Source organism: Opisthorchis viverrini (assembly GCF_000715545.1).
Source record: "Opisthorchis viverrini unplaced genomic scaffold opera_v5_59, whole genome shotgun sequence".
Lineage (NCBI taxonomy): Eukaryota > Metazoa > Platyhelminthes > Trematoda > Opisthorchiida > Opisthorchiidae > Opisthorchis > Opisthorchis viverrini.
In genome coordinates, this window is record NW_008751715.1 from 78,768 (window position 1) to 101,660 (window position 22,893).

Consider the following 22,893-nt stretch of genomic DNA (forward strand, 5'->3'; position numbering starts at 1 on the left):
CAGGAGACGCCTGAAAGTTCACTAACTGGACAGCTTTGGGTAAGTTTGAAAAACTGCAACTTCTAGTATATATCATGGAAGGACCTCGTATTCCAATTGCAGACACAATCGTAGGAAGACTTGACCGGCGACGCGACTAAATTTCAGTTAGTTTTTAAGCTCACAAACCATGCACCGAACTACAGTGGCGCTAGCTCCTATAACTTGATTCAAAGGGAGTAAGGAGAGTAAGGGGATGAGGGCCACGCGTTGAGGGCGATGACCGAACCACTGCAACGAAATAGAGTGGTTCTGGCTCTCCAGTATGGTTGGAAGTGACAGCTACACAGTGTAGGCGATAGATGTGGTGCAAGACCGCTATTGGCTGCGTCACAGCCATATCCGCCAGGGCTACCACCCTGTGGTCCCCATCTAGGCAGTTACCAACACAATGACCTGACTAGTATGGGTTTTCATGCTTGTCACCAGGTCATGGAATAACCGTCCCTGCGTCGCCTAAATCCAACACAAGGAAGGGCGAACAGGGTTGTGTGAGGTAAAAGGTCCCCTGACATACGAAGCACATGGGTTAACCAGCGTAACCTGCGAAGTATGGCCAGCTGATCTATCGAGAAAGAATGGACTTTCCCGAAGAACAATCTGGTGTACGCTTTGGAGGCACCAACGGGCAAACTTTTGAAGATCTTTCACAGGTAAAAGACATGGTTCTGATCCACAAGGTATGACAGATCGGATCGCAGCACTGCAGTCTGACCAATTAGGGAAATGATCTCGTCGTTCACCAGTCCGCTTGGTCATATGCGGCTGCTACGGTAAATAGCATACCTACCACATTCATCGGTTCATCTGCAAGTATGGGGTTTGGGTTTGATCCCAGACATGATGAAAAATGTCATTCACACACTCAGTGTCCATAAGCGAATGATCTGGAAGTATTTCGATCCCCATGGTGCTAGAGACTCAAGAAACACGTCGACTACGACGTTAAGGAGGAGGGATGATATAAGATACCACTGGATGTGGGGAGCGAGAATTTGCCATAGACGCATACACATCCGCGAGATGAGTCACGCAGAGCCTATATTAGAGAGAGGTACTCAAAAGGGATGCCCTTCTCTGCAGCTTCTGGTGGTAAACTGCGTCAATAGCGCATTTGAGATCCAGATAAACTATCATTTCTGTTCGTCAAAAGGATTGACACAGCTTCAGAACCTAACTCAAAATGAAAATATGAGTTGAGCTGTTCTTCAAAGTGTTCAGCTCATCGTTTAAACGAAGCTCAAATGAATGAATCGAGTACCCATACTTTTCGGAGATAACTTCAAAAACACCAGATCTACTCGGAGTAGTTAATCGGATTATTTCGAACAGATGACGATTGATCCCCATTGCAAGCACCTGCCTTTAATCAGAACTGCTGACCACGAAAATATCCAGTGTTGATTGGGGTGTACGAGCGACCTCGGATTTTGAATTTTCTCCATTAGTCATCTAAATCACCTTTATAACCATATTGCCTGTCGAGTTCTGGAAGCTTTTCAGCCAACACAACTCGACAGTGTCGAGCAATACAGACGCTTTCCAGATGCTGGAAGTTTGTGCTGGTAAGAAACAAGTGGTGTTCAGCGGATAAATGAAGAATTTGATCCCAATTATCTGTGCTGTGAGTGTCAACCCTGAATCCGCTCCAAGAAGTATTTGGCCAACCGGAACATATCACCTGTCAGAACCACGATACTTCTAATTCTTGCTGACTGGAGTAACTATGACAAATCCCGATAGAATCAGCCTTTCTAAACCCCAGAGGTGCCGCCCGCCGGAGCGTATGATTGCACAAAAAACAAACGTCGATTAGCGCGCAAAAACGTATTAAACTCGGTTGAAACACCAGTCTAACCGTGCAGGGACGACCGTTCACTGGAGTTCAGTCCAGACATGAAACTAAGCATAACTTCCACAGCATAGATAACATGAGCCACTGCATTTAGAGCGACAGACACCCGAAGAGTAAAGTGCGAAAAATACGGATTCGTCCCGAACGAACTAGTTCCTTGTATGTGTGCTCCGGAGACAACAGACATGACCGAAAGAGAGAAGACGTGAGCTAGAGCTATCTATTGCCCAATTTGACATAGAATACGCAGCAATGTGAAACAGGCCCTTTGAACTTAATAGGGATCATCTTTACGTTTTTTTACTGGGCGAAAGATTGGATACGGAGCAGCAGCTAGGAAGTTGACAGCTAAATGAACCAGAAGGACTTGGTGGGTTACCCAACCCAAAAAGGGAGTTTTGGTTGAGATACTTCACTTTGAGCCTTTTACTCAAATGTCTTACCCGCAAGGGCAGTGGAAGAGAAGATTTTTTCGGGGCCCTCTCCTCTAGCCCCTAAATCGAAAGTCTGAAGCGGGGCAACCGTCGTTAGGGTCAGCTTGAGGGACCATTCCAAGAGCCAATGACTCAACGGGCTGACACATTCGGCTGAGTGGGGCTGGCCAGACTCAAGGATACAGGGATTAAAGCATAACCACTTGACTCCTAATGCAGCCACGAAAAGCAGCAGGCTTCTAAGCAGCACCAGGCTCTTTGGTTTTAAAAGTATTTCAACCGTACTGAATAATGTGCCGGCAGTCACAGTTGACCGTTGGATGATCAGATTGTGCAGTTTTTAGGGGCAACGTTTTCTAACCTGTCGTGTGTACCAGGCTACAGTAAGGGCTGTGTTGTTGTATGGGTGCGAGACATGGCCTCTTCGGGTAGATGATGTGAGGCGTCTTCAGGTTTTCGACCACCGATGCCTCAGAAGCGTGGCTGGTTTCGGATGGCGTCAGCGTATCAGCAACGAGGCGATTAGAAAACGGGTATATGGTTGTGCTGCAGGTACCTCAATCCGGGAAAACATCCAGCATCATCGACTACGATGGCTCGATCATGTGCTACGCATGCCGAAACACCGTCTACCGAGACGAGTGTTGTTCTCCGTGCCTCCTTCAGGATGGAGCAAACCGCGAGGTGGACAGCACATGACTTTGCAGAAAGGCGTCAAAAAGATTAAGAAGAGTTTGGGTGTTGTTGGTGTTGTGCGACTTCCAGGATGGGGCCCCCATGACCCCGTCTGTGCTTGGCTAGGGACGTTGCAAGAAATGGCGGCTAATCGATGTCGTGCTGTCATTCGTGCTGTCAGTTTCTTTCCAGATTGTCTGATTGAGCGGTTGGAGGTATGCTTGACATATAAGATATATCTAATTATATATATTGTCTTTGATGATGATGATGACGATGATGATGAACCAGTCGTTCCTCGGAGAAAGGGAGCATCGATACCTGAAGGATTTAGCATACTACTCTCAAACTCTTACCGCAGAGGAAAGTATGACCTTACTCCCAAAGTGTCTCGTAATACGATTTCTCGTAGTACGGGATCTCACTGCTCTTCGTCGGGCCGCTCCCCGTCGGCATTCCTATAAGGGTCGAGCCTTAGGGAACTGAGTTCCAGCAAATGTAGCCCTGTGCGGATGGAGCATCTGTACGTTAGGCAGTCAGTCCTATTCCCTCGGATTTACATTAACGCAAAGGCTTGTATGCAGCATCACATTCGGCTCAGTGTGAACCGTTTGTGGTTGTCCAACCATACATAGGTGTCAAACGGTATGACCAGTGCTGGCCGGCAAATCCTTTTAACCTTTCATTGTCATGCATGACAATGGCGATAATGGTATGCCGTTCCAGACGCAAATATCCTCCAAAATAATGTATTAATTTCCTCATTTTCATTCAAGCCAGAGATTCGTATAACTATTACAACCTGGTGGGCTCCAACAAAGACAGAAAGCTTCGGTTGGCTGTCTTCGATGCCCGACTATACACTTACCAAAGAATACATATTTCGGTGTTGATATCTTACTCGTGTAAGACTGATCAGGTTATCATAAAGAAAACAAACAAGTGAAACAACTGGCAATAGCTTTGGGCTACTCCTGACAGCAATCCGCACCTGCCGACCGATTTCAAGTCTAAATTCAAACCTGTAAATAAGGTGACCGGCATTAGTGACGGTGGGTGTACCTGTGGTAGGGGATTCATGTGTTTAGTACGGTCACTGTGCTTTTTCACCCCACACAATGAAGCATTGATTATCCACGCAGTGGTGCTCTGAAGAATTTCGATAGACTAGTCACACACTTGCTAGTTTCTAGATCTATACCCCTGCCGGGATAATTTTGCCCACTAATTGAGTAGTTTGTGTAAACGGTCCTAATTAGAATGCATCTCATTGACAGCTAGATCTCGAAATGATTGTATAGGAGAAACCGCGGGAGTTCTTATTTCTTGAGTTCGACAACAAGAATGAGATGTGCTTAATTCAAAACCTCTTGAGCCTTTCCGAAGAGCCTAAAACTGCTACTCACCAAGTGATTTTCACACCCGACTTCTCAAGAATGGCACCTGCTGTGGACCAGCTACTCCGGACAAGTGAGGGAAAGCCAAACACTGGATCCACGCATTGTCGAAGGTAGCATTTCGTAAGCGGATCTACAAACAAAACACATGGTGAAATACAACTTGAGCTTTCACTAGTTAATCATCAAGCTGGTGTGCACTTACGATGGAAACATTACATCTGACTCTCGAACTCCATACTCGATTAGTGAGAAACACTAAAAATTCACGAATGCCTACACTACTGAAAGCTGTTCTTCTATAAGGTGTCACGTCACTGTTAGTTCGACGTATTTTGGTAGTGATACAAAAGTAACACTTTAATAGAGCCTTGTTACCTTCTGAACCAAAACTAAGGAAACAGGGTAAAGTGCATTTTAAAAATCACAATCTCTTTAGTGATTTTTTGACACTACTCATTCGAACAGTTTTCCTATTCTCGCACAATTATTCTGGGTAGCCTACACCAGGGGGAAAGCACTGGATTCAGGTTTCGATGTCATCAGAGGTCTCCAGCACTGCGTGCCTTTGGTCATACCGGCATTCAAACCCCGGAAAAGTGGCACGCGAGGCGACCGTATTGACACAAACTACTCCACCAGCGACTTCATTGGAGCATACTCTGCTCCCTTATCACCGGTGTTGGTGGTCTAATCCACTCATCTGCCCATTTCCGGCCTTAACGGTTCCGTACTTTTAGCGTGCCCGCATTATACTGTTGGACTCAAAATTAATGATAATGCCGAGTTCGTACTGAAGTCCTCTGTCAGCTGCCATAAAAGTAAACAAATGATTTTTTAACAAAGTCATTACTACAATCTCTGATTTTGGGATGGACGAAAAACGACTAAGTTTGAAATTACAGGCGATAAAAATCGAGAGTAATAAGCTCGATAAAGCGATAGCAGTCAAACGATTGGGCAGATTTATATATAAGAAGCGGAGACCATAGTTCATAAACGCAAAAGTTGTAATAAGACAGGACAATATCTCATCTACAAGAGATTCAGCTGTGTTCCAGGTGAGTCTCCCGTCAAAACCAAAGTGATATGCGAATGAGTGTTTCTGTCGAGGTCTGTCCATTTTGGGCTCAAGCAGAACATTAAATGGAGCTGATGAACCCCAAGAAGGGCAAAACTGGTTGTGGGCCATCAGAGAGTTTTCGGCAACCTTATGAATAGTGTTCATACAATGTATCGCGTTATCTAGAATATCGTACCACCTGAAACATGAGGCAGCCTGGTGCAGCACATTCAGTTGCTCAAGAACATCATAAACGAGGGATTCAACTGGGGTCCAGGTGAGTCGCCCGTTAAAGCCAAATGCATACTGCATCATGTTTACATTCAAGTTAAAACGCGCGCAATTCGACTAAATAACAGGATCGCTCAGGCCAATAGTTTTGGTGATCGCCAATCCAAGATACTATTCAGCAAGAATTGGTCAGTGAGGGCGTCGTATGACAGCACTCACTAGTGTTTTTATGGGGGTTCGAGTTTCAGTGATTTATTTCAGACTCGTGGGCATTTAAAGCGGATGTTTAACCAAAAAGATCAATGGAAACAACTGGGCATATGAAGCCAGATATATACCCCCAGGGTATCCAGATCCAACTGGGAGAGAATCAGAGACCAGACCCCGTTCGTTTATTGGCCAAATTTGCAGCAGCCTGTCGCGCGTAACCTGAAAGCAATTGAAAACTGATTAGTTACTACTTTATCATTTGTGTGATTCCAAACTTGATTCGTCCGTCTATTATTGTCACACCCATATTTAGACGGTTTTATATGCAATAAACTTTTTTTAAAAAGGATCAGTCCCGAACAGAATTCTCCAGATTTCCATGGAATTTCATGCCTCCGAGGAGCGACTTAGTCCCCTGGAGAAAGACCATGAAAGCAGTGATCTACGAGAAAATACGGCAGCAAGCTTCACGGCTGAATAATAGCTTAGAGGAACGAAAGCTTGGGTGCAACTGAATGTACGAGGGACTCCATAATGGTTAAAACTTGTCTAAACAAGCTGGACTATTTCGAATCCGTAAGTTAAGCCTATCTCCACATTCTGAAGGACATCATTTAGCTTGAGCTCCCCTTTTTCAACTTCATGCCTTCAGTTTGTCGGTCTGAAAGAAAGGGTTCGTCATCGACGGTTATACTAATACCAACACCTGGTGGTTTCATTTGTCGATGTATCATATACGAGAAAGGATAGAATCAGCACTTACACCAATGAAAAATTAATAAGCACTGGTTTAGCTGTTTAGCTGCCATACACGTCATGGAAGAAGGTCCTGATAAGGAGTAGACAGAAATGGGAAGGATCGGGACCTAGCAGAAAACAAGCCTAATGTCCTCGTGGAGGACGACTAAGAACAAGGACTCCGAAGGGCACTGAAATAAATACACTGGGGCCAGTAATGGGATTGATCCCACATTTTCTGCAAACCTATTCAAACGCAAGCCAGGCCCACAATGACGAGCTTGGCAGTCCGGATAGGAAGTGGTAGCATACTCGCCAGAGACCGGCTATAGACCATGTTCTCTCAGGTTTCCAAAGCGCAAGGAGAATCACGTGGACTGTAGCTCCGCCCAGTTCAGATGTAGAAAATTTCATTTCGTGTTGCCACGCGAGAGCAAACTACTAGAACGCCCTCTTTAATATATGGTGGTTGGATGTGTGTCACAGGTGTGCTAGTCAGGTGGACGGAATTTGCTGCTTCCGATTTTCTGATACGTTAACGGGTGCTAGCCCACACACCATCTCAATGAGGACAATCTATAAGCGAGAAAACCTTGCTATGCTACGAAGATACTGATAAACAAATTCTTGAAGATGGAATACAAGTAGATGGCCGCTCAATTTGCTGCAGACTAAGTGCCTGCGTTCTGCAATCTTGCGATTAAAACATGCTGTTGGTTGATAGGCTCAGTGAACAGAACAAATACCACCTAATCAATGACCAGTTAAATCAGCCGAGCTACCAATACACACTGCGTAGAAAGTAATACGGCCGCGCATCAGCCTAGTGCGCAGCGGAACAATCATGTGAAACAGAGCCGTGCGATTACGCCTATACGTCTGAATCACGTCCGATTTCATCATGTGCCGGGGAAAGGTGAAAAAGGAACACAGAAAGCTCACGCCTACACCATGGCCAAGGCAGTCCGTACACAAGCGCACTGACGGCTATTTATGATCAACCGAGACAAAGAAACAACCGCCCGAGAACCGGCGTGGGCGTGCAGGAGGCACTGGTTGGCTGACAGATCGACCATCAAATACGGTCACAAGTGAATCATATATATAGAAAGTTGTAATTTCGTTAATGGACAGCTCCTTCTGGTCGCCTGCCTTCCTTCTGACTATAACCCAGTAGCGTCAGGGAAGGTGATGAGATACAACAGAAAGCTTGGCTAGAAGATATTTCGTGGTGGCGATCCGAGCTTGTGAAATGTCGGTGACGACCTTGAAATTACTCGAACCCATGAGAGAAGCCGATTCTTGAGTGGCAAACTTTGGCATATTTTTGGATAATTCCATAGTGTCTTTAGATTACGACAACGGCTAGCTAAGACTAGCTAAGCATGAAAGAAGACTGCGATAGGGTACTTTAAAATACGAGAGCAAAACAGGCAAGTGACGCTAACAGACGTTATTCATGTCACTGAGATGATCAGTCAGCTTTGAAGTAACAATAGAAGTGTGAATGAATTAGGAATAGTCGGTATGAATTACACCATACTGATGAGACAATTGGTCAAAGAGCACCACAATTTTCTATACAATTTTTCGACGACTTGGCACACTGATGGTGAAGGCTACACAAAATCACGGAAACAGATTATTCCCAGGAATGGCTATAGGGGCTCGTTCCCCGCGGTTGCTTCCCTTCCGAAGGGAAGGGTGCTGCGGTGTAACATCGTCACGATCGGCAAAACAATTCGTAATGCGGGCATCCTGGTTCTTCAATTCCACGTTCTAATCAAACATACTATAATCGCGTCTTTGGTACCGCTCAGTACATTAGAAGCTGATTAAGAAGGAATTTCTGTGAGGTTGAGGAATGAACTTGCTGACCGGAAGGTTAGTGGTTCAAACCCAACCCCGGTATCTCGACTCTACCTGTCTGAGCCCTGATAACCTAGCTATCTCAGCCCGTGTGGCGCCTTCGAGGGGCATGGCAGTTAGGCACCAAAAAAGTGTTACACCTAAACGAAATTAATACGGAAGCATTTAGAACTAGTCACCATCACAGATAGCAACGTATTTATCGTAAATACTAGAAGTGTTTATAGGAAATACAAATAGCTTAACAGCGAATACGTGCGAGGCCTCGTTTTCAAGCACACAATAATTGATCACGGGTGGTTGCTCAGAGCCTAAGGGGGCTTGTCAGCCTCCACCGGGGAGTTGATCCCTTTCCGGGGAAATCATACGCAAAGTGTGACTGACTGAAGATACCCTTGTGGTCTTTGTTCACAACGGCTTCCCTTTGGAGGTTGTCGTGATTCATGAAACTGACATGTACAGAGAAAAAGGTTCCTTACTAGAAGTGATGCATGCGCCGGGAAATCAGCCAATCATAATTAACTGGGATCCCTTATATCACAGAATGCTTCCACCTCGACAAAACGTACGGATTAGCGGAAAGCAGACCAGACGGTGACCTACCTTGGCAAATATACTGGCTGCACTGACAATAGCATAGGTATCATCCGCCTTGCTCTCCACGCATATCTTCAGTTCTGGAAAAAGCGCTTGTAGTTTGGCTTCGTAGAGTTCAGCTTTACCGACAGTGTCCACGTATACCTAAGAGGAAAATAAGTTGCCTAATTATCAATTACACTTGAAGACAATCTGGCCAGAAAAACTCAGAAACTAAACAAGCGTTGGAACGATCACTTGAAACAAATACCTTAAAAAGTGCAGCAACAACGGTTGATAGAGAAAACCGCATGAAATTACTCTTAACTCTTACCTCTTTGACATTGACTCCTTTGTCCAGGGCAGCCCGGATAAGTCCGATTGCCGCATCATGAGAAATCACGTTCAAGCTAGTTTTACAGCTGAAAGACAGAAAATTATCGATCCATCTACTCAGGATGGGCGCGAGGTACAAAAACAGGTGGATGATTTCTAACGTAGGAAGACTTATGAACATGTTAACATAATCAGCACTCGATTAATGAAAAATCACTCAGACAATCAAAAGACACTGATTCCAAACTTGACATGGGTATCCTGCCCAGTCTCTGCCACTTACGTATATTTTTTGCTCCTCCGGAAAAACGAAGCTGTTGATTGATATCATTGCGTCCGCTTGCGCATCTAAATTTTCCCAGTACTTCAATCATTCTGAATAACTACACATAGCTGAAAGTCAGGTTAACTCGTTATGGTCCCAGGCTATTTGATGGTGGAAAGATGGTTTGCGGACCCTTTTTGAAAAGCAATAATCAATTTTCCCATGTAAACCGATCTTGAACATGCACAGTAGATATGATAGCCTTGGACCGTTGAATAGGCGTCAGTTGTTCGTCAACAGCTACATTATCCGGGTGAAATTAAAACATCTATAGGCCGATAGACAATCATGGGAAACAATCCCATTCCCTCATATTCTCCTATTAAATCTTCAGATCCTCTCTTTCTTTAAGTTTGTTTGCACAAGAAGGTTTGCTGTAAACGCACCAACTTCTACTAAAGAGAGAGCGAGGTCCGTTTTTGCGAACAAAATCGTCAATATGTGACCGGTCGTAGCAGTTGCCCTGTCGGGCAAGCAATGTAGCGCTTTGTCTGTCGGGGAGGTTTTGACCTACCCCGTGGTGGTTGCTGGTCAGCCTTAGATAGGTTCGGTCTAACGCAAAATAACTGCGCAGTTTCACATAACAGTAACGCCGCCTCAGAACGTTGCGGGTGAGGAGGACGATAGCGGGAAATTTCCGCTCACACGAGCACACATCAAAATTACTAACTCTGGGCACATCACACAACAACAAATACATCTCTATCCTCAGTTTCGTCCCCGACCCAATGAATTCTGTGGCTCGAAGGAACCCAAAGCGGTTGTTCCTTAAGATGGATAAGCGCAGTGTGGGAACCAGAATCAGCAGTAAGTCTAAGGCTGATTGTTTGATGATCGAGAGAATTAGAGTCCAATCAAGAAATTATAACGCTTCAGGTTAAGGAAGAACCTGAAGGTGATTTCTAAAGATTTTTCCCCTTTATATTAATGTGAAGTGATGGGGAGACTAGCCAATTCTTAAGTTCGGCGGCAGAGTACCTGGCTTTATAGTCTCCGTTCATGCGGTGGAATGCCAGAAAAATGCATCCCCACTCGACTCAAACTTACCGACCCGGGTGGAGTTTTACCACTAAGTCGGTTCAGTCAATCGGGCCATAGCGAAACGCAATGCATGACGGAAGTGATATACTTTAGTGAACCCCGTGAATCACCTGCTACTAAATCGGATAACTGCAATCTATCGGAGAGAATTACTGGATCACTCACCGGCCAAGCATCTTCTCCGTTATGAAACGCGGACTGATAACTCGTACGGCCCCGACAAGCCAATCGGTGTGCTGTAGCATTCGTGCTAATAATGATTCTCTTTGATGTTCAGTCAATGTTTTTGAATCTGAAATGTAAGAACGTGACAACAAAACCAACAGGTGGCAGCTTGAAAATCTCAACATTATGTTCAGAGGCAGGAACATCCACGGGATAAGTAGGACCCTACCAGAACCATAACAGTGGGCTGGAACGCATTAGTATTTACATGTGTTGATTCCCCCTGTGAATCAACGGTGAACGAGGGTAACTTTCCTTGTTTTCTGACTACTCGTGAGTAACATGACTTACACCTGTTTATTATGGCACCGTTTCGTATACCTGCTGCTCGTTTTCCCCCCGCTTTGTTCCTACTTAAGGCCTGCTTATCCCTCAGTAAGTGATGTCAATATTTGTTGCTCGTCTGTCATTGACTGCAAGTCCGCCTCGATTGCGCCTATTTTTGAGCGCCTATTCTGACGGAAAAGAGAGCCGACAAGGGTGTCGAACCCGGATCCTCCGGATGGAAGGCGAACATGTTACCGACTACACCGACCTGACACACCGAGCGGCTGATTATCTTGTACTACGCATGTATCGCGCCTGCCAGATAGCCCTTGCCGAGCTTTGTTTTAAACAGACAAAGTCGCGCAATCTGACCTGTCGCGCGACACGAACGGCTGCGTCGACGTCGACCGAAAGACAGTCCCTCACACCCCGGACGTACTGACTCCTGCGCCGTTACGGCCAACTCATACTGTCAGACTGCCCCTATATAAATCCGTGCTGCGTCAGTGACTACTTCCCGCCCCTGCTGATTGCGTCATTGTTGATTAACCAGTTCGTCAGTCCTCAATATATCATCTGCTGCCCCACGTCTGTCTGCTCCTATTGACTACTGGCTACGAACTGCGTATAATCTAATAGTCGCAATCGTCCTGTGAGATCCATAACCGCCCGGATCTTACAACCTGTCACACCCAATGGACAGACGGACCTTGGAGAAAGTCAGGTGATGTCACATGTGGTTTGAGCCGAACCGTTCGTAACCAACTGAACGCCCGTTACTCGATATAAAGGTCTCCAGTGCGGACAGACAAGCGTCGCTTTTATATAGGATAGTTGCGCAAACAGAAGCTCTAAACACATTATCTTTTAAAGAACCTTACAACAAGCCAGCTATGTCACAGGGAATAACGGTGCCCAAACATTGTTCCAGCCATCTTCATTGGGTTCGAGGTAGTAGGCGCAGTTGCCGAATAGATGTTTCGAAATTTAACGACGTTGTACTTTTTTGGGACGCACGGTTTACGGAATACAGTCTGATTTGAGTCATTTTTAGAGTCTCAACTACGAACAAGACAATAACAAGTCTACATAAGCGTAATCCATAGAAAAATTGGATAAAAACCATGAAACAAATAGGTTAAGCACACAAGGAAACTAATCTCAAATCAGAGACCTAGCAGTCAGTCGGCGAGACGAGAAATCTGACCAACTGGGATAGTGCGATCTTTAAAGGCAGCAGGTCAAAAGAGCATGATAAATGGGATTCTGAAGAATGCAGTAATATTTCAAGCGGCGGCGTTTTGAGGTGCAATGTTTGAAAGTACGATTAGTTCAGGGAGCCTAGACGAGATACACAAACCTGAATGTATTCAGATGATGAGTCTTGTTCGCAAGATCAATCAGTAGTCCTGTTGTGCACGGATCCTCTTTACAAGGGACTCATGAGCATGGATTCCGAACTCGATCCCACAGACATGTGCCCACCTTATATTTGCACTGATTTCACCATCAATACAAAGGGGATACGTCCAGTGAACAATCCTGTGTCTTCAAGGCACCACACAACCGATAGGTCGATTGAACAAGCTGAAGTGGCAGTAGTTTTCACTGAGCCTATCTGTCTAGCTAAGGCAAGACACCGGTCTTTATGTACAACGCGCTAAAGAATACAAGAAAGAAATGAACCTTTTCACCATCCTAGTTTCTGGTTACTGCTATCCGTAGGGCAACGCGAAAATGACAGAAACATTCTTGGAAAATTCGGAGCTAGAAGCCGCGGGATAAGCATCAAAGGGATAGTCAGTTGATGAAAAGTGCCATGAATATCTTTTGAGTTCCGACCGATGGTGCAAGTTGCAGGGAATTCATGCGGCAACAGGGCATTCTTTCCACAGAACGAACGCACACACAGACGGAGCTTTACTGGATCGCACAATCATGTACTTTGTCGATAACCGCAGTGTTGATAGCTGGTTGGTGTTCGTCAGTCACTGAGTGGTGTTATCACCATCGTTCAGCATAACTGCGACGTAGACAGGTAATGAAAAAGAGCAGAGCAGACGGGGACTGAGTGCAAGAAAGTCTCAAAACCTAAGAAGACCTACAAGGAACAAGAAATAAATCTGAATAAACCATTGAAATAAGCTCGTCCGGACATTATGTCGGGGAAAGGCGACTTCAACAAAACATGATTCGAGCACGCTCAGGGTGAAACGGGCGGGTTAAATTCAGGCGGCTTGGTTGCGAAATGACAGCGTGCTTTCGTCTGAGACCCTCAGTTCAACCACGCACGCACCAACCAAAAATTCACAAAATGTTCATAATTTCGCGTCCTGGTCATATAGATGACCCCCGCAAATTATTTACCAAGAGGGGTTTGGAGTGGAGAATAAGCTGGATGGAAATACGTGGTGCATGATCGAGCCTATAATGCGATTGTGAATCATAAATGCTTCGCACACTGGACTTGGTTTTCCGTTTGATGTGAGGTTCCGGCTACATCAGTGCAACAGTGACAAAAAAAGAAAAAAAAGGGTTTTGAGTGATTTCGTACATTTCTCGAAGAGCCATTCCAAACCATTGCCACTTAGGTTGTATGGTGCCGCGGACTCATTAGTAAGCCATAACGTGGAGGAGATACAAAAAACCAACCTGCAAGACCAAGCACCTTGAGGTCGTCGGACTTGGATATCGGTGAAAGCGCACATGCATACACCATTGGACCTACGATGAAACATGATTATTTCTCAGAAAGCGTAAAGAAGTTATTCACGTGGGTTGCAATTAAAAGAAAAATGTACACATCAAATATAAATCAAGAGGACGCTATGTAAACACTGAAACAGACGACGGGGTGATTGCAACGCTATGATACCGGATTTTATAGGGGTATAAATACGATCACTTATTTTGAATCGAATGCAGAATCATTCGAATTACTAGTGATGGTTAGATTGACTCAACTTCATCACACACGACAAAAGCTGTTTCGTCACCATGTAGCCTAGTGGGCCACTGTAATAACGGTATTTTCCTCAGCTTAGTTCTCCACGGGAACCTCTCTCAAGCTAGCGTTCCCGTCAAAAACAGCCACCAAAGATGCACAACGCATATTAACGCCCAAAATCAGGTTAAAACACTTGCGCAGCGCGTCATATAAAGTGTGTGCCACGACAACATTCTGAAATTTCAGACACCTTCTGGATGTGACATTGGTAGCACGCGTTCGGCTGTTGGGTCCAGACTTCCGACCAATCAGAGCTCGGCTTGATGCCGGACAGGCAAACGTTCCCAAATTTTTTTTCAATCTCCTGTTAGATAAGCTTCTCGGCCGTAGTAGCACCTAACTGTGAGTGGTAAAGCGGTATTGGTGTGGAATTCCGCTTAACGCTCACTCCACCTTGCTGACGTGGGTACCATACAACAGACCAGACACGAAACCATCATGAGTGAGCAGGATAGGGCGTCTCAACAATGAGTAGAGAAGATAAATGTACGACTGAAGATTCGAATATGAACCTGTGTTAAAATAGGTATCTAGAACACTGCACCATCACCGAGCTTATTCTATATATGTTTTCTCCATAAGAAAGTGCCTGATAACATAGCCGCCAATACACCCCAGTTATTTTCAGTTGGAGGATGATGAATGCCACATAGCATTTCTTATAGTCATTGAAAGACAGTGAGTGAGCTACCACGTTAGCATTTAATCAAGTAGAACCGATATTTCATTAAGATCTACAAGATTGCAAGCAAAAAGTTGGTCTTGAATAGAAAAGTGGTAGAAAAAAATGGATGAACCGCTGTTTCACAAGCTTAAAATTGAAGGATATTAAAAAAGATGGCCGACTGGTGCTCTACCCAACCCATATAATGATGTACACGAAACTTACTAAGAAGCTACTCTACGCATTCGTTTTGTAATGTTTTCGGTATTACTCAGTTATGCGGTTCCAAAGATGCTCCATCAGATCCGGTGAAATCGCGCTGCGGATACGGTTCTCCATACACTCAACGACTGGAGAAACCAACCGAACCCTGTCGTAATTAGGTTGTAAATAGACTCTATCAGTAGTCCCATATGAAGTCACAGTAATTGACTTAAGATAAAAGATATGGAATATTTAGGTGAAATGCAATTTCAAAATGCTCCACAGTATAAATAACATGGCCCATTTAAATCATGTTTGCCAGGGAGGAAAAATAATACAAGATCGTCCGCGACTCCCGTGACCATCTAGGCAGAAACCTACTTAGACCGTAGAAGTGAGTCAATTTGTACTCAAAATTAGAAAACCGAGTAAGCGATGATGGCACATTTGAGTATTCGGGATGGCTCGGCCTTACCGAAGGACTCAGGATGAATGGATACCGATGCACCTCCAACTAACAGGTGAAAATGGCCCATCGATAATTTCGGTTACTTGGTTCTCTCTGTTAGTGTGATCGACTAGACTGGTGGAAACTTGTGGCAAACACCGGCTTATGGAAGAGTAAGCACAACCAGGTTTACTGAGTGTCAGACCATGAACTGAAAGCTTAGGCATACCTAGAAAGGGTCCGTTAACCCCTTAAAATACAGCTAACGGATCAAGTCTATGAGAAGAAAACTGGAACACTGAAGAACACCTTTCCTCACAAAATGTATCCTAACTTTTATGTTCGGTGAAATCATAATTTCCAACTGATATGCAAGTCATAAACTCATGGAATATAGTTTTTCCAGTCGTTTGTGTCCATGCGATGCAGAAGAACAAGTATCGTCCTTTGGAATTTCGAAAACGCTATTAACTGCAACTGGTTAGAAGAAGAAGTGTTCCTTCTCTCAAATGTCTCCCTCACAATCCATGAATTTAAGTAAGCGCCCATGCAACTCATGAACTTTGGACCACCAGCTCTGTTTCGCCCAGTAGCACCAACACGACCTCAGTGTAATACCTTTAATTCGTTTAGCGGTTGAAAAATAAAACTCCTCTACAAAGTACATGACCATGAAAACGTCTGAAGTTATAACGCAAACTACCCTTTACAAACAGCTACCAATATCGGACGACTCGGGCCACGACAGCCTAGGAAGAAGTGAAATTTTATTGATACGATACTAGTACCGTTACTGTTTTCAGTCGTTGGAGCTTACTGAGTAGTGTAGTCCCTAAATTTCCACCCCGTTTATTTCGTTTCTGAACATCGAATTAGACATTTGTGGAGTTGAACGATCATTCAAAGTAAGATGGCGTTAACGTGTCATCGCTATCACCATAGGCAGCTATGATATTCAGTAAGCGCTGCGCTTCCAACAGTGAAGGCCCTAGTAAAAAGTAAAAAGAAAGAAGTATATGATGTCATCGTCCGGATGTACCCAGCGATTTTTGCGGAACTCACTCATCACAGCCCCAAAGAAAACAACAGACGGACTTTAGATATACTCGCCAAATAGATCGGCCACGTGTCAAAGCCTGTGAGTGCGAGCAGAATCATTTAGACCACACTCAGGAACGCCCGAAGATCCCACCGGGTTCGGTTTGATGGCTGCCGCGTCGTGAACTGCTACTGATGGGCATGCAGTCGACACAGGTTGGTAAACAGCAGTTGGACATGCGTAGCATGTGGCTCAAAAATCCGATCAGGCGAACCTTATCTGATGTTCTACCATAAAAAAAACACACTTATGGACTACTACATTGCGAATATAAGGCAGTCAGCTAAAGCCTGATGTGGAACGAAGATAGTTGTAGGCAAATATTTATTCATGTGCCATGTCTTTTCGACGCAAATGTACGGAAAAGCAGCCTAGGGAGAAAGGGTGGCAGCGCTTGGGTAAATCATGCACGCGATCATAGCTGTGAAATCGACACTCAAACGTCTGTCTAAGGTGCGCCTAATGGAAGTGTAACCCGTCTGAAATGAAAATGTTAGTTTGCATGAACCGAAAATATGCGACTAATTTGACCAATACTCCCTTGTATTGACTGGCGAAAAAAATTATTAATTAACTGATTAATTAATAATTAATTAATCAATTAATAATAATTAATTTTCAATGCCATTTCGATGCCTAGCTGCCATGCCACCCGAAGGAAGCGCGAGGGCTGAAACACTGCCCAATCGTGGACAGAAGCAGTTGACATGCCGAAGTTGGGCTCGAACCACGGACCTGGTCATTAAATTAGCTGAGCCATCTCGAGCTCGAAACAAACGAAGGAAGCATGAAAGCCGGGTTGCCCAAACTTAGACAAAAAAGTCGAGAGGCAGAGGTCGGGTTCGAGCACTTGAGGGATATGCCAAAAGGCAATCATTGGCATTCATTCGATGTCTTAGTGATTACTCGGTACCATAAAATGTCTATGGACGTGGTAGTTTGTTTCCTAATCCAATATGCATTCATGGCTGTTTGCAACATAGCGAAAAAGACTCCACCTTAACCAAATTGCCCTTAGTCTAAGTGTATAAATCGCAGAAGTTTTCAAGAATAATGATGAAAAACCAATTCAACTTACGCAACGACGCAAGCTATTTAAAAACATGCGCGAAATTTTCCGCAAACTCGTCTAAATGCCACACTTCTGATATCAGTGGTCTGATTGATTTCCACCATAGGTTGTAAATTTTGCCTCACTTTCATAAAAAACGGAAATACGACTTAATTTAGGATAACTGCTGGGTTACCTAAGTAAGAAAAGCGAGTTTTCGGTTGGTAAAAGGGGGACTTCCATTGGGGAATGTGTCCAGTACCAGAAACTGCGTTGGTTAGGTTATATATCGCGTATGCCGAACCATCTTTCGCCGAAGACAATGCTGTTTTCCGTGCCCGATTCGAAGCAGCGGAAGAGGTGACCAACTCTTGACCTGACAGAAGGGCATGAAAGAGATTTCGACGCGTTTGGGTGCTGTCGGTGTGAATCGCTTACCAAGATAAGGACCGCATGAGCCCCACTGCGCTGGTCGCAAACGCTGCAAGATATGCTTCCTAATCGATGTCAATGGCGTTCTCGTTGTCAGTCTTTATCCAGATTGCCGGAGTGAGTGTCTGCAGGTGTAGGCACCTCGGAATGATTGTAATAAGCTAACACTAAGTCCCTTTCCTGTCCACCTTTATTCCTTTCTTCATGGTTGTCCGGCAGCGAAGTATCAGTGTTGAAAGCCAATGTCATGCTATGATGATGATGATGCCTACTTTATTCGAGTATCTAAGTCAAAGTAGATGATGTAGATAACGTGGACAATGTCCCCTCATCGTTCGTTGTTTTTAGAGCACGATAAAATAGCTTGTTTTTCTGCTAATAATCGCACGCCAAGCTAAGTCACAATCGTTTAGCTGTATCACCCTTTCGGTGCCTAGCTGCCATGCCACCCAAAGGAAGCACGAGGGCTGGGACCCTAACAGGTTGCCCAAGCCTAGACACAGGAAGTGGAGAGGCAGAGATCGGATCTGAACCACGGGCCTTCCGGTTAGTAAATTAATGTTCTAACCGCTGAACCATCTCGCCCTCCTCATATTAAGATGAATGCTGAATCAACTAGCATATTGAACAGTGAACGGATGTGCCCTGAAGAAGTGATGAGTTGGGACGTTGAATGTTGGCCAGGAAAATCGAGGTTTAAATTTGGTCTTGGTCATTTCATTCATCAATTGCTCTCTACCTTCAAAGCAGATGGTCATTCGTCTGATACGATAGCATACTCTGGTATCTGTATGACGCTTTCATCCAGTATCAAGAAGATGGGTTAGAGAGCACCTGATAACCCGGTGCGCTATCATCAGACAAGAGGGAGACAGGACAGATTTCTTTTGCGCACAGAGTTCAGGTATGAGAAGTCAGATGGCAATAATCCTGGCAACCACGACAATATGTAATATGACCGCCTTGGAACGATTTGTGGCACCTAATATGCGATCCGAAATACAGCCCTGATTAAGGACAGACTCAGTGTCGGCTAGATGGGCCATAATACAACTGTAGACTTTGCCTCTACCGAACAAGTGTAACAACTTCGGAAAATGTTCTTTAGTTTGCTCAGGGGACTGCCCCGACCTAAAGCTTCCAAATTGACGTGGTGGTCGGGCTTGAGTGCTGCAATGATCCCGCGGGCTACAATGGCTGGAGCGTCGCTCCACAAGGATGTCCGGGATGTCCAAAGGAAAGCAGTCAGACCAAGAGCGGTGAGACCCCGTACTACTAGTAATCGTGCTACGAGACGGTCTTGGAGCAAAGTCATACTGTACTCTGCGACAGAAGTGTGAAGGCAGTAAGATGTTTGCCCAAGGTAACCAGCATGTCCATAATAATGGAAGCAGCGATGCTGCCTATCCTCAAGGAAGGACGAGTTAGAAAAGGTCGGCCCCCAAAACCGCCCACTCCGGTCGCCCAACGGTTGACGGTGACCACCGGCGCATTATTCAATACAGTGGAAATACTTTTGAAAACAAAGAGCCTGGTGCTGCTCAAAAGGCACCTGCTGTGAGCAGCCGCATCAGGAATGAGACAGTAATGCCTTATTCCCTGTGCACTCGGGTTAGACCAATGCTCTGCAGCCAAGCAGGTCAGACCATAGAGTCATCGGCTCCGGGTAGGGTCCCCAAAGAAAACCCTACTGTCCGCTGCCTCGTGGGTCAGACGTTTGAGACGGAGGCTATGGGCAGGGTCCCCGAACAACATTATACATCTTCCCATTGCCTTGTGAGTTAGACTTCTGAGTCAAAGGCTCAAGGTGGGGTACCTCAACCAAACCCACCTCCTCGGCCTGGGCAACCGGGAAGTATCATTTGCCCACGCAGTTCGGTGTCCACCGATGTCCCTCCCCAACCCCATCCCACCACACAAGCAAACGTTACTGGGTCACTTGATTGTCAGTTATCTGACCGAAGGGCCTTATGCTCCTCGCTGCCTAGTAATAGCAAACAAAATAACACCTCTCTAAATACATGAGATCTTTTATATACGGAAGCTTTTAGCGTCCGCATTCTATGTCAAATTGGCAAACAGGCAATGTTTGTTGAAACCTTATACTCTCTTAAAATTGATGTGTGCTGCGTCTCCGAAACAGGCATACAAGACCCAAGCGTGGTTATGTATCTCTGAACGCCAAGAATGAATTCAGCTCTTTCACATTTCCTCATCCGTGTGTCGGGTGATCCAGAAGCGATAGGTCGCGCCGTCCGGCTATCCAGTTCAATCAAGCTCAATGCCTCTCAGCATAAAAAGCGGTGCCTGTTTGTCGTGTCGGGTTATGCCCAAAGGACTGCAGTTCTGATGCTGAGAATGATACTTTCTATCGAGATATATCCGGGCTCATCCATCAGGCAAAAAGCACTGACATTGTGATCCTTGCAGGCGATATGAATGATCAAGTAGGCCGTCTTAGCTCCTTGGAATCACATTTGGGCGGTCGATTCGGAATCGATGATCGCCGCACAGACAACGGATATTGACTCCAGCTGCGTGCTGACCATGAAGTGTTTCTGGCAAGTACGAACTTTCGACATAAACGTTCGCATCGCATAACCTGGCGGCCACCAACTGCAAATCAACCGTGGACCCAGTTGGACCACGTGGCCACAATTCAAGACTGCCGATCCTTCTGGGGCACACCACTCGATTCCGATCACACCATGGTGCGTGCACGCCTGACAGTTCGCTTCCCTTCAAGCCCTCGCAAATTAGCAAGGAACATGCCAATCCGCTTGCTTCGAAGAACGACGGTAGCTCAACGGTACCAATCTGAGCAAGCCCAACAACTATCCATAGTAAACCAATACTGTGGTGGCAGTGAGTATGTGGATGAAGCGTGGCAAAATGTGAAAGGAGATATACTATCGGCGTTCAGTGCTGCCTGCCCGACTTCTCCAATTCGACCACAAGACCACTGGATGTCGTCAAGGTCGTTATCCATGATTGGTGCCAGGAAAGCCATACCAGCAGGCAACGAGTACGACGGCGCACGCAAATCCCTCAAACGCCAAATAGTGAAGAGTCTAAGGAAAGACCGAGAGCTCTGGTGGACATCAAAAGCTCGGGAAATGGAGAAGGCTTCTGCTAAGGGAAACAGCCGTGCCCGTGACATTGATCCAGGCTGTTTGATAGGCGTTAGTGAACACCCATCAACATCGATCGTGCCTCCATGAAATGCCTGAACGCATTCGGTCGTGCTTCTGTGGCGTGCATGAATACTCATCAGCTTTTGCTGAAATGATTGAATGATTGACTGGCCTGGATGCTTGCCGGCTTTCCTGTTGGGATTTTGGTGGAGCAGTAGGTTTCGGGCGTTCTGCGGCTACTTTCAGGGATCTGACCTTCCTGATACCTCCCCCTTTTGAACGTTCAACATAAGATTTTCGATGCGGATCAAGTTGTAGAGGTTCCACCTTTTTTCTGGTGCGACCGGTACGGCGCGGCGGTTGCAGCAATGGATCTATCTTGGACGTTACATCTGAAGTGGTGGCTATTGGTGCTGTTCTTGGAAGACCAAAGGCTTCAAGCAGCAGGTTGAGATCTAGTAACCGTTCTTCCGCCTTTGGGATCTGGCACTCAGTCGGCCGTAATTGACATGTCGTTTCCATATCAATGATCCCACCTGGACGCTGTAAATCACCTGACCTATTCTTTTGAGGACGACTCCAACAGTCCATCTTTGGTGCCCGGGGCGATAATCCCTGACAAGTACACAGTTGCCAGGCCGGAATGTTGGCCTGGACGCTGTCACCTGACCTATTCTTTTGAGGACGACTCCAACAGTCCATCTTTGGTGCCCGGGGCGATAATCCCTGACAAGTACACAGACAGTTGGCCGGAATGTTGGCTTTCCTCCTCCCTTCGGTACCCTTCCCCTTCTGCTTTTGTCAACGCGCGTTTAAAGGTGTCAACGAACCGTTCAGCTTGACCGTTGGATTGGGGATGGAATGGAAGAGAAGTAACGTGTATGATGCCGTATCTTCGAACGAATTCACCAAACTGATGGGATGTGAACTGAGTACCATTATCGGACACAATAGTTCCCGGGATACCGAATATTGGAAACAAACGTCGCAGTTTAGTGATAGTTGCCATCGTTGTTGTCTCAGACATAATAAGGACTTCAGGCCACTTACTAATGCAGCGACAACGATGAGGAAGATTTGTTCGTTAATTGGTCCGGCAAATTCCACATGGATGCCCGACCATTGTTTTTCTGGCTGCGGCGACTGTCGCTTGGGTAACTTCTGGGCAGCTGCGCAACGGAAAAAACTCCCACATACTTGCTCCATGTGCTCATCCATACCGGGCCAAGAGACATAGCTGCGAGCAAGAGCCTTCATGCGGTTTATCCGTGGGTGTCCAGTGTGTAACTGTGCTAAGACCCGTTGACGAAGTTCGGTCACCTAAGAGAAGATAGCCATTGACAACAGATAATGAACTCCGTCGTTGAAGAAGTTTCCGGAGTTCCCCTGATGGACAGGTTGTTGGCCAGTTTGAAGAAAAGCCTGGGTCTTAAAGTGGTGTGGCGGTTTGTGTACCTCGGAGGCCCATTGAGCTATACTGGGGGGTGTCCGCGCGGCACTCGCAGAGTCTCTCATACCAGGTTGGTCAATGGTTAGAGGTCTGACGAACACAGTCTCCTGGCCCTCCAGGTTG

General features: G+C 45.6%; 1 protein-coding gene across 1 annotated transcript in view; it reads right to left on the bottom strand.

Moving 5' to 3' along the window:
- T265_03871 (hypothetical protein) overlaps positions 1-22,893 on the bottom strand; it is a gene marked incomplete at both ends in the record, with an annotated part of 50,228 nt that overhangs the window by 13,942 nt on the left and 13,393 nt on the right. The window contains 4 exons of the mRNA XM_009168463.1: positions 9,115-9,252; positions 9,422-9,509; positions 10,955-11,081; positions 13,934-14,005. Of these exons, the coding sequence (XP_009166727.1) occupies positions 9,115-9,252; positions 9,422-9,509; positions 10,955-11,081; positions 13,934-14,005 (425 nt within the window). The remainder of the gene's footprint in view (positions 1-9,114; positions 9,253-9,421; positions 9,510-10,954; positions 11,082-13,933; positions 14,006-22,893) is intronic.